Source organism: Halichoeres trimaculatus, unplaced genomic scaffold, assembly GCF_033239565.1.
Source record: "Halichoeres trimaculatus isolate MK-OKI-2021-1 unplaced genomic scaffold, fHalTri1.1 fHalTri1_scaffold_14, whole genome shotgun sequence".
NCBI lineage: Eukaryota > Metazoa > Chordata > Actinopteri > Labriformes > Labridae > Halichoeres > Halichoeres trimaculatus.
Genome location: NW_027437192.1, coordinates 24,976,328 through 24,989,304, shown reverse-complemented (window position 1 = coordinate 24,989,304; position 12,977 = coordinate 24,976,328). Strand labels below are relative to the sequence as shown.

General features: G+C 41.6%; 3 protein-coding genes across 5 annotated transcripts in view; 1 reads left to right on the top strand and 2 right to left on the bottom strand.

The window, feature by feature from the left end:
* Positions 1-12,977, top strand: part of fhod3a (formin homology 2 domain containing 3a) — a 79,135-nt gene that overhangs the window by 43,263 nt on the left and 22,895 nt on the right. The window contains exons 7-13 of one of the 3 annotated variants that reach the window (XM_074686301.1): positions 8,557-8,651; positions 9,724-9,835; positions 9,974-10,068; positions 10,150-10,293; positions 10,465-10,700; positions 11,897-12,082; positions 12,353-12,757. In XM_074686301.1, coding sequence (XP_074542402.1) covers positions 8,557-8,651; positions 9,724-9,835; positions 9,974-10,068; positions 10,150-10,293; positions 10,465-10,700; positions 11,897-12,082; positions 12,353-12,757 — 1,273 coding nt within the window. The remainder of the gene's footprint in view (positions 1-8,556; positions 8,652-9,723; positions 9,836-9,973; positions 10,069-10,149; positions 10,294-10,464; positions 10,701-11,896; positions 12,083-12,352; positions 12,758-12,977) is intronic. The other 2 variants (XM_074686302.1, XM_074686303.1) reach the window with 2 other exon arrangements.
* Positions 897-1,610, bottom strand: LOC141803231 (uncharacterized). Its single transcript, XM_074687190.1, has one exon. It carries the CDS (start codon positions 1,608-1,610, stop codon positions 897-899), a length of 714 nt encoding a protein of 237 aa, XP_074543291.1.
* LOC141803392 (uncharacterized) lies at positions 3,540-7,033 on the bottom strand. The gene is made up of 2 exons (XM_074687387.1): positions 6,511-7,033; positions 3,540-4,351 (listed from the first exon to the last, which is right to left on the bottom strand). Exons 1-2 carry the CDS (start codon positions 6,950-6,952, stop codon positions 3,645-3,647), a joined length of 1,149 nt encoding a protein of 382 aa, XP_074543488.1. The 5' UTR covers positions 6,953-7,033; the 3' UTR covers positions 3,540-3,644.

Sequence of the window (12,977 nt, the reverse complement as noted above, 5' to 3'; positions counted from 1 at the left end):
TTCTCCTCAACACCCTCAGGAAAATCTGTGAGAGCTGCTGAAAGTTTGGGTCCATGGAACCTCAGTGGTGAAACCTGATCATTTAAGCAGCTTGTGAGGGATCAAACCTGTTATTTTGATAACAAGCATTTGCTTTGCACCAAAACCACTCCATCTTGGAACAAACTGCTACGCCCACTTTGACCTGTTATCTTTCTATAAGTGCTATCAGACACCCTCATTAACATGCGTGAAAACATGTTTTGATGAGGTATTTCCACATTTTCACAGTAACTCTTTGTGACAGAAAAGAGAAGAACTGAAGCAAAAGAGAATCAAATGTGCATTGGATTTTTTTAATCATCAAATCAGAAAAGCACAAGCTCAAAATATGATTGAAGAGAAATGTTCAGTGATTAAATCTTGGCAGATGATGTCTTATACGGAAAAGGTTGGAAACAAATCAACAAAAAGTAATCATGAAGAAAAAAATCACAGAACATTCACAGCAAAAAGTCAACAGAAAAAAAGAAAAAAAAAATTGAAAGGCAGTCGTCACTCATTGTTCTTATAATGTTACACACCTGAATGCTTTAAAGGTATATTCATCAGATTCAACAACAGTTCATGGACATGGCACCACTTTTCAAACATGCTTGTATGCACTAAAATGTCCATATGTGTGAACATAAATCTGCTTTTTAGAAAAAAATAAAAATAAAAGAAGCCAAAAGTAAGGCAGCTCTGGTGTTTTTGTGCTTTCTATGTGATTATTGCTGTAGTTGGTTTAAAGCACTTTCTTAACGGAAAAAAAGGCTCTAGCAGTGACTGCTCTAAAAGTGACAGACTTACAGAAAGTTTCTAGGTCAACAGACATGGAGGAGAGAATGAATAGCCGACTAGTTTTGCCTCTTTTTTCAAACCTCTTTGATCAGGATGCCATAAGGTCGAATGGATATTTCCGCTATGTTTCTCTCCTGCTCAGCAGAAGTTCCTTCATTAACAGGTATAAGCCAGTGGCCACTTATAGGGCAAATCCATCTAACTTGGGGGTTGATCCGATTTTGCAGGATCACTTTGTAGCATTTCCCAGTTGATGGTGATGTGAAAGTTTTAGCGTAGCCCTCATCCTCTGCAACACGTATATTAGGTGTGGAGTAGATTCCTCTTCCATACATGGCTCGTGCACCAGCCTTGTAGTGGCCCTTGATGATGCCGTGTGCTCCGTCTAAGGATGTCCCGTGGTAGGAAACTGGCCATTCTCCAGACACAGAGTGACTCCTCCATCCGTCCGTCCCCAGCCAGGTGTCTCCATCAGGGTATTTACCTTTAACTTTCAGTGCGATACGATACCAGCCTTTTGGACGCTCGTAGGGCTCATTACCTCTCATACACTGAGAGAAATCAGAAAGGTTTGTGAAGTCATAGTCGTATTGTGGATCAAAAAGTTCTCCTGCGTTGACGAAAAATCCTTTCATCTGAGCTTGTCGGATTTTGACAATGATGCTGTAAAAGATGTCCTCAAGCGACAAAGTGTCTCCTTGGTTCCCATGGATTTTGTCAGAGAGTGTTAGGGTTTGCCCAAAAAGTGAAGACAGAGCTTCAGCTTTTAAAACGTCGTTCATAAACATTGTTTTAAAGCAAACTGGAGCAAAGCTACACTCTGTCTTGTCTTCTTGCTGTGTCTGAGTGCACTGTGTACAACTTTACTTTTGATTTCACTTCTAATTTTGACCCCAACCAGCCCCCTCTTGAGCTGTCCTGCCAACTGCTCCACTGACAGCATGCTTTCATTTTCTTATCCATTTACTCTAAGCTACATGAATACTGTACTTGTTTGTAATGTTATCCTCTGTCTCTACGTAAACAGCATTGTTCATTTTCTAAAAAGCTGAACTCCTGAAAACTCCCACATGGACACAGAAAAGCACCCAAAGTTATGACAAACAGCTAAATGTAATTTAATAAATGTTAAACTGCAATACTCATAGCTCAGAGGTGGGCAAACTTATCTTTGCTTTTCCTGGTTACAATCAAACTTTTATGTGCATGTAAAGTCTGTGACCTTAAAGCAGGGCAGACAACAACCACTGTCACAGCCAGTGTGAAGACCTTGACAGCACAAACTGAAACCATAATCACATGTGGGTCATGTGAGACCAAATCTGGGCTGAGCTGCAAATGACCCAAGAATCCCCTTTCGTTTTTAACTTTCCAGAATGCAGGCATCATTTACAGGAAGAGCCTTTACACAGATCGCCAAATATACAACTTATCATTTCATTAAAAATCAGAATTCTTGTAAGATGAGACACTTGGCCTGGCTTCTGAAAAAATTTACACTCACCGGCCACTTTATTAGGTGCACCTGATTAGGGACGCACGATATTGGATTTTTGTCAACATCCGATATGCCAATATATCGAAACCCCTTTCGGCCGATACCAATAATCACAAGTTTGTTTGTTTTTTTCACTGTAAAGAAAGCTAAGTCTGGAATCTATATGTTATTCTTATTGTGACGGTCTTATTTGTTTAAGAAACACATAAAACAAGACAAAAAACATTTGATTTTACCATAAATAAGAAATGTATTAGTTTTTCAAACTCAAGACATTCAGTATTGAAATACAGAAAAATAATTTCTTTAGATCACATGAACTTTAAATGTACAATGCATTTTTAAACATAACCAAGTTGCATTTGATTATCTTAGAGCTACTGTAACAACCTGGTGACAGACACAGAGCTCTGCAGTGCAAATAAATGAAGTGCTACATTTTATTTAAGGAGCTTATTTTTCAAATGGAAAATAATAATAATCCTAACTGAATAGCACCTTATCGGCTGTGCTTATTGGCAGAAATTTTCATATCTGCCGATACCGATAAACGTGTTTTTAAGCTTTTATCAGCCGATACCGATATTGTGCCAATAATGTCGTGCATCCCTACACCTGATGCCTGGTTTAAACTGCAGCAGATCAACCCAGGACAGGAGAAGAGATAAAGAGAGATTCACACATGTTGTTGTTTTATCTGTTTATTCAAACACAGTCCTCTACAAATTACAGGCTTCTTTGAATGTTACTGCTGCTTATGTCTAACTTTTGACCATGACAGGTCAGGCAAAAAAATGATGCCACAAAATACATGTTGAAAGAAGTCACATCAGAAATAATAACAATTCATATTAATACAAAATAAAACAACAAGTTGCAGTCGATAGTAGAAAAAAAAATCAGACAAAATGAGAAATATGTAGGCGTTATTTCAGTTTACATCAGAAACACAACTTAAGATTTTGTGCTAATTTTAAAGAAAAGATGATCTTTAACCATGTGCCCTAAGTATGAATACCGTAAAAAAAAAAAAAAAAAGCCACAGTGCAATAGTGGTCAAATCTTTCTGACTCTAGATAATGAGATTGTCAGATGTTAGCATCACAGCTATCACCACCACCATCCCCGTCAATGACATTACATCTGCCACAGTGACATCACCATAACAACAGTCGCTGATCATCATCATTTTTATCACTGGTGACAGCTTCAAAGCCCACATCCCAAACATCATCATCCTCATCATCATTGTAGCAAATCTCCTTGAATGTTTCCCTCATAGTCTGCACCACCATCACAGCAAATGTCACTAGCAGAGCACTGCTCAATACTGCCTTTGTCTTATCCCGTCCATCAGTTTAACCAGCGCTGGAGCAGATTTCCGCCACCCTGCCTTCATAGCCTGCACCATTTTTATCAAAAGTATTGTCACAAGAGCCTTCATCACTGTCACCACCTTCATCAGAAGCTTCATCACAATCATCAGGATCAGCAGCACTGTTGCAATTATCTCCCATGCTGCCTTCGTGGTTCTCACTGTGGTTGTTGTAAATGACTCTACCAGACCCAACATCATTCCCACTAACCTTATCATTGCTATTATCGCAGTGATTATCCCTTTGATTGTCTTTATCGTTCCAAACATCATCAGTCTCACCACCTCAATCATAACCCTCATGTTTGTCATGGTGTTACTGGTGGCGTTTCTTGTCTTTCTTTGGTTCCTGCGACCTTCATCCAGGCAGAGATCATCATCAGTGTCGATGAGCTCCTTGATCAGGATGCCGTAAGGTCGAATGGAGCTTTCCACGATGTCTTTCTCCTCCTCAGCAGAAGTTCCTTTGGGAACAGGAATGAGCCAGTAGTCACGGAAACTGCAAATCTCTCTTTCTCTGGGGTTGATCCGGTTTTGCAGGATCACTTTGTAGCGTTTCCCAGTTGTTTCTGATGTGAAAACTTGAGCGTAGTATCTCTCAGCTATACTTAAATCAGGTGTGGAGTAGATTCCTCTTCCATACATGGCTCGTTCACCTGCAGGGGAGGAAAGTAATTAGTTTTAATTTACTTTTGTTGGTGAATAGTTCATATTTACATTGCTAAAAATCCTAACCTTGAAAATTGGTTTTGTCTCATTTCTACAACTTCTTAATTAAAGATAATCCAAACCAGAGATTCTGAATACGTTAATGGAAGGTCCTGTTAAACATTAGGGGTGAGTATTGGCAAGATCCTTATGATACAATACGCATCATGATACTTGGTCACAAGACCACTATATCACAATATCTCGATTTATTGGGATATTCTCATAGACTGTATAAAACATGGACGTAGTGTCACCGACATCACCTGTCTGTTTCTGTATCGGAAAATGAAGCACATCGGCTAAAGCGGCCATATTGGTAATGGCAAGGGCTTCACCTACAGCCATAAAGCGCCGGTGTTGAGCCATAGAGCGCCGGTGTTGTGCCATATTCTGCACCCCCCCTCCAGTGGAATGCCCATTGGACGCATACATATAGAGCATAGACTGTAAATGCTGCATTTCCTGCCAGGCAAAACAGCCCCCCCCCCAGATGAAGTGACACACTGCACCACTTAAAAAATGGATATATATGATATAATATGAGGGAAGAAAACGCAGTAAACAGGCTATTGCTTATTGACATCATTGAGTATATGCCATTTTTGTTAACATTGACTGTTGGGGAGGTTGCCAGAAAATGAAAATAAAGGTGGTTGATTCAATAAGCACATGTAATTGCAAGTCATTAACAAAAACTGAAAGAAGTCTGTATTGTGGAGAGAGGATAAAATATTCACACAGAAAATGACTTTGACAACATGAGCTACGTTTGGTGGCCATGAACCGCGTCTGGCCCTTAGGGATGAGCGTCTTCAAGCTGTGAGCGTTTACAGTCTATGCTCTATATCTATGCCTCCAATGGGCTTCCCGCTGGAGGGGGTGCATTTCACTCAAGGGGTGCAGAATATGGCACAACACCATCCATCACGTGACCCTCAGCTGTGCCTTTTATTTGGGGAGCTCGCCATCTTAATATCCTCTGAACGGCCGGGTTAGAAAAAAATTCACCCCCTGTACAGTGGTAGCCGGTTGTAAAATTAGCGACTCAGACAGGAGACGTTTTTTGAACCAGGCCGTAAATAGGTTGATCTCTGCTTTGAAAATGGCTTTTTTTGGCTTGGTGTGTATGTGACTTCCGCTACTTCCGGAGCCAGCCTCAAGTGGACACTCGAGAAACAGCAGATTTTAGCACTTCCGCATTGTCTCATATTCTCAGACAGGAGGTTGCCGCTTGGATATTCTACACGGTTAACTATTTGATTGAAAACAACTTTTCTGTTTTATTGTGTTGAAATAATTGAAGTCAGATGCAGTGTTTCATATACACACAACTTGGAAGCGTAAAGTGCATCAAGTTTGTTACTCAAACAACTGTGAAATTAAACTAATGTAACAAAAAAGCTTTTGGGTGAAAAATCACATGGTGTAACCAGTGTTACTCATAAAAATCTAATATTGCACAAAACATGACTGTGATTATTATTCTATCAGTGAAATACACTGTAAAAATTAAACTTCAGATGATTTTCAACTTACTGACCAAGAACAGACAGAAAACATTGATGTTAACGGCATCAAACCCACATCATCAAGTTTAGGAATAAAATATTTTGATTATACTTTAAGATCATATTTATTATTAAGTTAATGGGCAACACACAGCGGAGTAGCTCTTCAGCGCCATCTACCGCAGTGGAGGTGGGGGACGTACTGTACTTCCACCTCACCTAAAATGTGAGTTTTTATTTAAACAAACATATTGATATTAAGGGTTGAAATATAGATATTTTATCACAGGTCAAAGTATTGTGATATACTGCATTTTTTTTTCCACACCTCTACTAAACACTGATTTGAGGAACTTTAAAGGATTTGCATGCTGCATTGGCAGCCTTTTGGTGCCCGTTACAAACAAATTAGTTTCAGTTTGTATTAAGAGCCTTTGTGCAGTGACCGTCTCCAAAATGTGATTCGGAAAAGAGATTCCAAAAACAGTAAGAAGTTTGTTTTGGGGGGATACCTTTCTCCCCCACTCTCACCAGAGTGTGTGCGTTTTACTCTTTGAATACTTTTATTTTAACTCCTACTGAATTAAAATGTTTACCTGCAGTGTAGTGACTCCCAATGATGCCTTTTGCGCCCTTCAGTGTTGTCCCATGGTAGGAAACAGGCCATTCTCCAGGCACAGAGTGACTCCTCCATCCGTCCGTCCCCAGCCAGTCGTCTCCGTCTGGATATTTACCTTTGACCTTTAAGGCTATGCGGTACCAGCCTTTTGGGCGCTCGTACTCCTCGTCACCTCTCATACACCGAGAAGAGTCAGAGAGGTTTGAGAAGTCGTGGTCATACTGTGGATCAAAAAACTCCTTCTCATTGATGAAAGCTGCCTGCACAGATGTGCGTCGCCTCCCGGTGAGGTTGCGCAGATGAAATTCCTCCACAGATAAAGTTGCTTCTTTTCCATATCTTTTCTTAACAGAAGGTTGAAAACTTTCTCCCAAAAGTAAAGATACAATCTCAATTTTCAAGTTTGCGTCGACAGACATGGTTGAGTTTGTTTCGTTTTCCTCGCAAGTCTACTGTGTTTCTGTTACTTTGGTTTTTAGTGTTTCACTTTCATTTCTGCCTCTTCGGGGAGCAGCTATCCAATCCGGATAGTTGGACCAAGACCCTCTTTATGACGTACGTGATCATAGTGTGATGGAAAGGCTGTTTGTCTGAGGGAAATAAGACTACCGTGCCGCCTCTTTAAAACAGTGCTGTGAAATTGCCTCGTTCACATGTGCCTCTGGCGCTCGTGCACTGCGTCGTGTCCTCGCGCCTTGATTCATCCCAGTGAGGGCAGACATATAAACCAGGAAGAAAATGGTGCTTTATTGGAAAATTCCTCATGTAGAGAGATTTTGTACAGAAACTTTTAATTTTAACCCCAGAACTTAATAATTAACATCAAAGTGTATTATATTTTGATGCTTACATTTTAAAAACAGTTTATAACTTGTGTAACTCTACAGAATTATTTTAAAAAGTTTTCAATTTCTGTCAGGGGCATTTTCCTTACTCTGGGAGGAAATTAGATCAAATTCAATCTATGTAAAAATCCACTCAAAAGTCATAAGAAGTAGAGCCCGACTGATATAGGATTTCTGGGGCTGATGCCGATACCGATACTGGGGGCAAATAAAAGCCGATATCCTTTATATTGACTGATATATATAATAGATTCATTGATATACACAGGATATATACTGTATATAAACACAAATCATTATAATACCCATATGATTCAAGACAGAGACAGGACACTATTAAATTTAAACAAGGAACTAATTATCAAACTGTCACCATAAAAACTGTTGTGTTAACCAATGATAAATCAGAACAAGCTGTAAACACAATAATAGATAAAAGAGTCAAACTGCAAACACCTTAAATAAATAAGTCAAACTTTAAACACAGTAAGTACAAAAAAAGTCAAAATGTGAACACACAATGAGCAACTTACACGACGTTAAAACGCCGTAATATACTCTTACATTAGATAATGGTGGACGTGTGAATTAACGGTTGCATTTATCTCTGTTTTTCTCACAAAAAAGCAACTTTCGTGACATTAAAAAGTTGTTCTATAGCGGTACATTAGATAGTGGTGGATGGAGAGGGCCCAGCACTTAGGCAGTGTGCAGCCCAACACACAGACACACAAGAACAGGAGTGACAGAATCTCTGTGGAGCAAAAATGTTTATAATCGGCTACAAATTTGGCCGATGTTGATTAATCGGTGACAGGCATAATTGGCCCTATTAATCGGTCGGGCTCTAATAAGAAGTTAGCAAAATAGGAAGTTAGTTTTGCATAATAACATTCAAACTGATCCCACGCATCATAGATTTAGTAGGCTCCAGTATACTCGAATATATGCTCACATTTAGGCTCAAATGTCTTACAAACCCTTTGCTTTTCATGTTTGTCATGTAGATCAAATGCAAAGAAAAGAAACCCCTGATCCCTGGTTTGTTTCTATGTGTTTAAAACCACTTTAAATGAATAAGAGTGCAGCACACAGTCGCCTCTTTGAGGGTCTCAATCATCATCTTTCTGATTCTGCTCTGTCTAACTCTTTGTCTCTCCCTCCTCCTACCCTCACAGCTCTGGGACAGATCATGCTGTATGTGGACGGGATGAACGGTGTCATCGGGCACGTTGAGACAATCCAGTGGCTCTACACTCTCGTTGGCTCAAAGGTTTCACTGACATAACACAATAACTAACACACATGTACCTACACAAACTCATTTGCACTTCAAACAGGCTGCCTTTAGGTCTGAATCAGCCAAGTATTGGTAATATTTATTCTCTGCTCTTTCACCCATAAAAATAGACAAACATGTACCACGGTTGTGATCTGGTTAGTGACCTATTAGGGTTGTTGTTTTAATTGGTATTGTGTTATTTTAGATTATCTGAGGGTTCTGCCACTTTTCTAAGAAAGCATCAGAGCGTTGTGATTAAAAGGTCCCATATTTTGCTCCTTTTCTGCAGTTTAATGTGGATCATTGATGTCTTCATGAAATGGTAGTAACATGTTTTGGTCCATAAAGCCAATAAATCAAGCACAGCAGCATTGTTTCCAGGCTCTCATAGCCCCTCTGTTCAGAACGCTCTGATTTAGTGGGCGTGGCCTTCATATGTAAATGAGCCACCGCTGATACCACCCCGCTCTTCAGCGTCACTGAGAGTGGCGCCACAAGCTCTGAGTGCACAATGTTTAGAAAACAGTGAAGCATGTTTACCGTAACATTACAGCTAAAACAACAGGCTAAGGGGATGCAGGGGTATCTGCTCCAGTGGACCAATCAGGTCAGACTTGCTCCTGATTGGTCAAAAAAGGGAATCGCTGACATCGGCAAATCCCCAAAATCCAAACAGCTTGTTATAGGTCAGGATTTTAAATTCACAAGCACTACTAAGAACAGGTTTTTTCATTAAATATCACATTTTGTGGGCTGGGAGGAAAGCCAAAGACCCACAAATTTAACTAATAGACTTAATAAAGTGATTTTTGCATAAATTGGGACCTTTAAGTCACCTAAGCAAACATAGCAAAGTTTAAATTTCCTGATATAATTTTAAACATTACATTTGTTTTCCCACAGTGAAACCTTGTTAAGTTTACAACGAATAAAGGAGTAATGAGTCTGTTTGAGTCAGCAAAAGTTTACCCACGTTTCATGGTATACATTATTTTCTATTATGCTAACACAGGCTGGCAAGGTAAAAATATTTTGTTTCTTGTCCTTGCGCTTCTCCTCTCAGTTCCGCCTGGTGGTGAAAACCGCTCTGAAGCTGTTGCTGGTGTTCGTTGAGTACTCCGAGTCTAACGCCCCTCTGCTGATAGAAGCCATCACCTCTGTGGACGCCAAGACAGGTAGAAATACTTTCATTCATTTTTCAGGTTAACCTGTGATTTACATTGGAGTTGACCTTGTTGTTGCCTGGGCTGATCCACTGAGAGGGGCTCAGATAGAGAGCTGCAATAATTTTTTTTTGATGCTCTGATTTTCAGGCTGCAAGCCGTGGTCCAACACCATGGAGATCTTACATGAGAAGGACGGCGTGGACACAGAACTGCTGGTCTATGCCATGACCCTCATTAACAAGGTGTTGTGTTGTGTGTCTCTCACTTTTCTTTTTACCACTGGAATATTTCATCCACAGGACTTTAAACCTAGTTTTTTTCAGACTCTTGCAGCACTGCCTGACCAGGATTCATTCTACGATATGGTGGACGGTCTGGAGGAGCAGGGTGTGGAGACAGTGACACAAAGACACCTAGGGAGGAAAGGCACTGATCTGGACTTAGTAGAGCAGCTCAACATCTATGAGGTTTGTGATGCATTAATTCATGAGATCATGAAAAAGTACTGAAATCATTTTTTTTTTCAATAAGAGTGTTGTTATCTAATGAACATGACTTCATACGGTGTTTTAGCTCTGATACTCAAGCCTTTATGTGCCACACATCATTGCTACTCTCATTTCACACACCCACCACAGATGACCCTACGGCATGAGGACGGTGACGATGACAGCCAGCCTCCACCAACAGGACGCCGGGACCGCCGTCGAGTCAGCCTGGGGTGCGGAGACAAGAAACGTGGCTTGGAGAGGAGGCGGAGCCGCCGGGCCTCTCATGGGAGGTCTGGTGAGGCCTCCCCCTGCAGCCCTGCATCCCCTCAGAGATCCAACTTCCAGCCTTTCAACGGACAGAGAGCTGAGGACATGAGCGAGAGGTGAGAGGAGGAGGCAGAGGGAAGAAGTGTTTGGTTTTTTATGATTAGTGTTAGATTTATGTAAGCAGCCGTGAGGGAGAACTTGACTTTCTTGTACCAACACTTTCTGCTCCAGAGCACTGTCAGGTTCCCTTCCATCCATGTAAGTTCAAAGGTCACTGAGCCGCTGACCTCTGCGGTCTGCTGCCTTTTGTTTCCCACTGCTCCTCACCTTCATGCTGTGACTAATGTGGTTTCTGTTGTATAAAGCACTATGAGTGTTTTTCATTACATGTATTGAAACCCTGGTGTAGAAAGAAGCACCAGCCTTCAGGATTTGTGAGCATAAGCATTGTTAAACCACCACAGGCTTGTTTTAGGCATTTGTGTGTGTGTGCACGCACAAAAAAGGGGCATTTCAGGCCGGTGGCTCCTGTTATCCTCAGGTAAATCCCTCCTTTCTATCTTTTCTAGCATTTTACTCAGTGGATGCAAAGCTCTGTCATCTCTTTATCCTGTCAAGTGTGAAATATGACCAAAGCAGATTATCTCACACTTGAGCCAGCTCAAATACCAACACACTTCTGTCTCTTTAAACAGACATGGAAATGTCCTGCTTCATATTACATACACACACACGGGCAGAGGAAAAGCTAAGACAAACTTTTATTGGTGGACTCATTCGTCACACACACATGGCTCTGGTCTTTGAGAACAACACCTGGCAGCGCACGCCGACTCCACTGCAACAAGGCTCATCTGGTTTCACTCCACAGCACTGTTTGGTGACACTGATCTCCAGTCAGTTGTTCAGCCGTGGTATATTCTCCTCGTAGCTTTTCTTCCCCTCTTCTCAGTGTTTGTCTACTTCATGCATGAAAACCGACCTGGAGGCATGGTAATGAGAAACACTCACCCCCCTCTCCTACTTCATTTCTGTGCCCTCTCCCGTCTTAATCCTTTCATTTTTAATCATCACAGCATTTCTATCTCGTAAATATCAAGTCCTCTTTTCAGCGCTTTCATTCTTTTATTTTCATATTCTATCTCATCTGTCTCCATCTCTTTTTTTTCTGCTCCATTTTTCTCTTTTCTTTTTGTTTGTGTCAGTTTCTATTTGCATGTTTTTTATGTGTCTGTCACATTGTCTTTCCCTGAATTCTCTGTCCATCCAACCATCTTTCCATCCATCCATCCTCACCCCTCTGCCTTCACAGAGAGGAGGAATATGAAGATGAGATAGAGGAGGAGAAGCAGGAGAAAGTAGAGGAAGAGGAGGAGGAGGAGGAAGAAGAAAAGCAAGAGGAAGTAGATGAGGAGGAGGAGGAGGAGTTTCCAGTGACTGAGTCTGATTCGGATGAACAGCAGGGGGCTGAAACAGTGTCTAAAGAGATCACCTCCAGGTATTTTAGGACACGGTGGTCACAAGGAGGTGTTCTCTGGTTATAAATCTATTTATAGATCCACAGTCAGAGATTGGATGTGTCTTTTTCACTTTGTTTTGATGTGAATCTGTTGGTTTCATCTCATGTGGTACATGTGTCTGGTGTTAATGTTATACTCTGAAACCTTTACAGCAGTTAAAGGTTTGGTGGGGTATTTCATCCTCTCTAATGTTTGTGCAGAGCTGCTTTCTTCCGTTTATTCCTCTCAATCCATTCCTCTGTTCCTAGCCCAGCCAGACACCTTCCATCCATAATTCACCGAACAACCGTCCAGTCCATCACCATCACATCCAGAAAAGAGAGTATAAAAGAGGAGGAGCAGAGGAATCGGACTGAACCCCCGCCACCACCCGTCCTTCACTCCCCGCCTCCCCCTGCCTCCTCCCCTCTCAGCCCCCCGGCCCAGCCTTCCCTGCTGGCCTCCCTGCTGGCCAGGAAGAGGTCTATCGTCACTGTCCCAGCTACTAAAGAGGTCAGCCCACCATCCCGCGGCAGCAACCGCCCCTCTCCTGACCGCCTGCCCTACCTGCCTCACTCACCTTTCCACCTCTTCTCCTACGACCTCGATGAAGAGCCGTCGCCCCCGGCTCCAACCAAACCCAGTGAGGAGTCACCAAAAACAACGTCTCTCAGGTCAGACGGACAGACGGACTTGATCTCCCTCAAGTTCAAGAAGCTCTGCAGCTCTCCCAGCATCTCCTGGATGTTGCACTTTCACTTTTTCTTTTCCCACTTTGGTTTCTGGATTTTTCATCTGGCATCACCTTCTTATACATCACCTTCCTTACTTCACTTGCTTTGTTTCAACTCTTTTTCTGCTTCCCACCTCTTGGCGTGTTAGCGCTCTTATTAT

Bases quoted from the DNA above. Each gene is read 5' to 3' on its own strand.
- LOC141803392 (XM_074687387.1), bottom strand. From the start codon at position 6,952: ATGTCTGTCGACGCAAACTTGAAAATTGAGATTGTATCTTTACTTTTG. The intron at 4,352-6,510 runs GTAAACATTTTA...CCTCCCCTGCAG, and splicing joins TGGGAGTCACTACACTGCAG to GTGAACGAGCCATGTATGGA.
- LOC141803231 (XM_074687190.1), bottom strand. From the start codon at position 1,610: ATGTTTATGAACGACGTTTTAAAAGCTGAAGCTCTGTCTTCACTTTTT.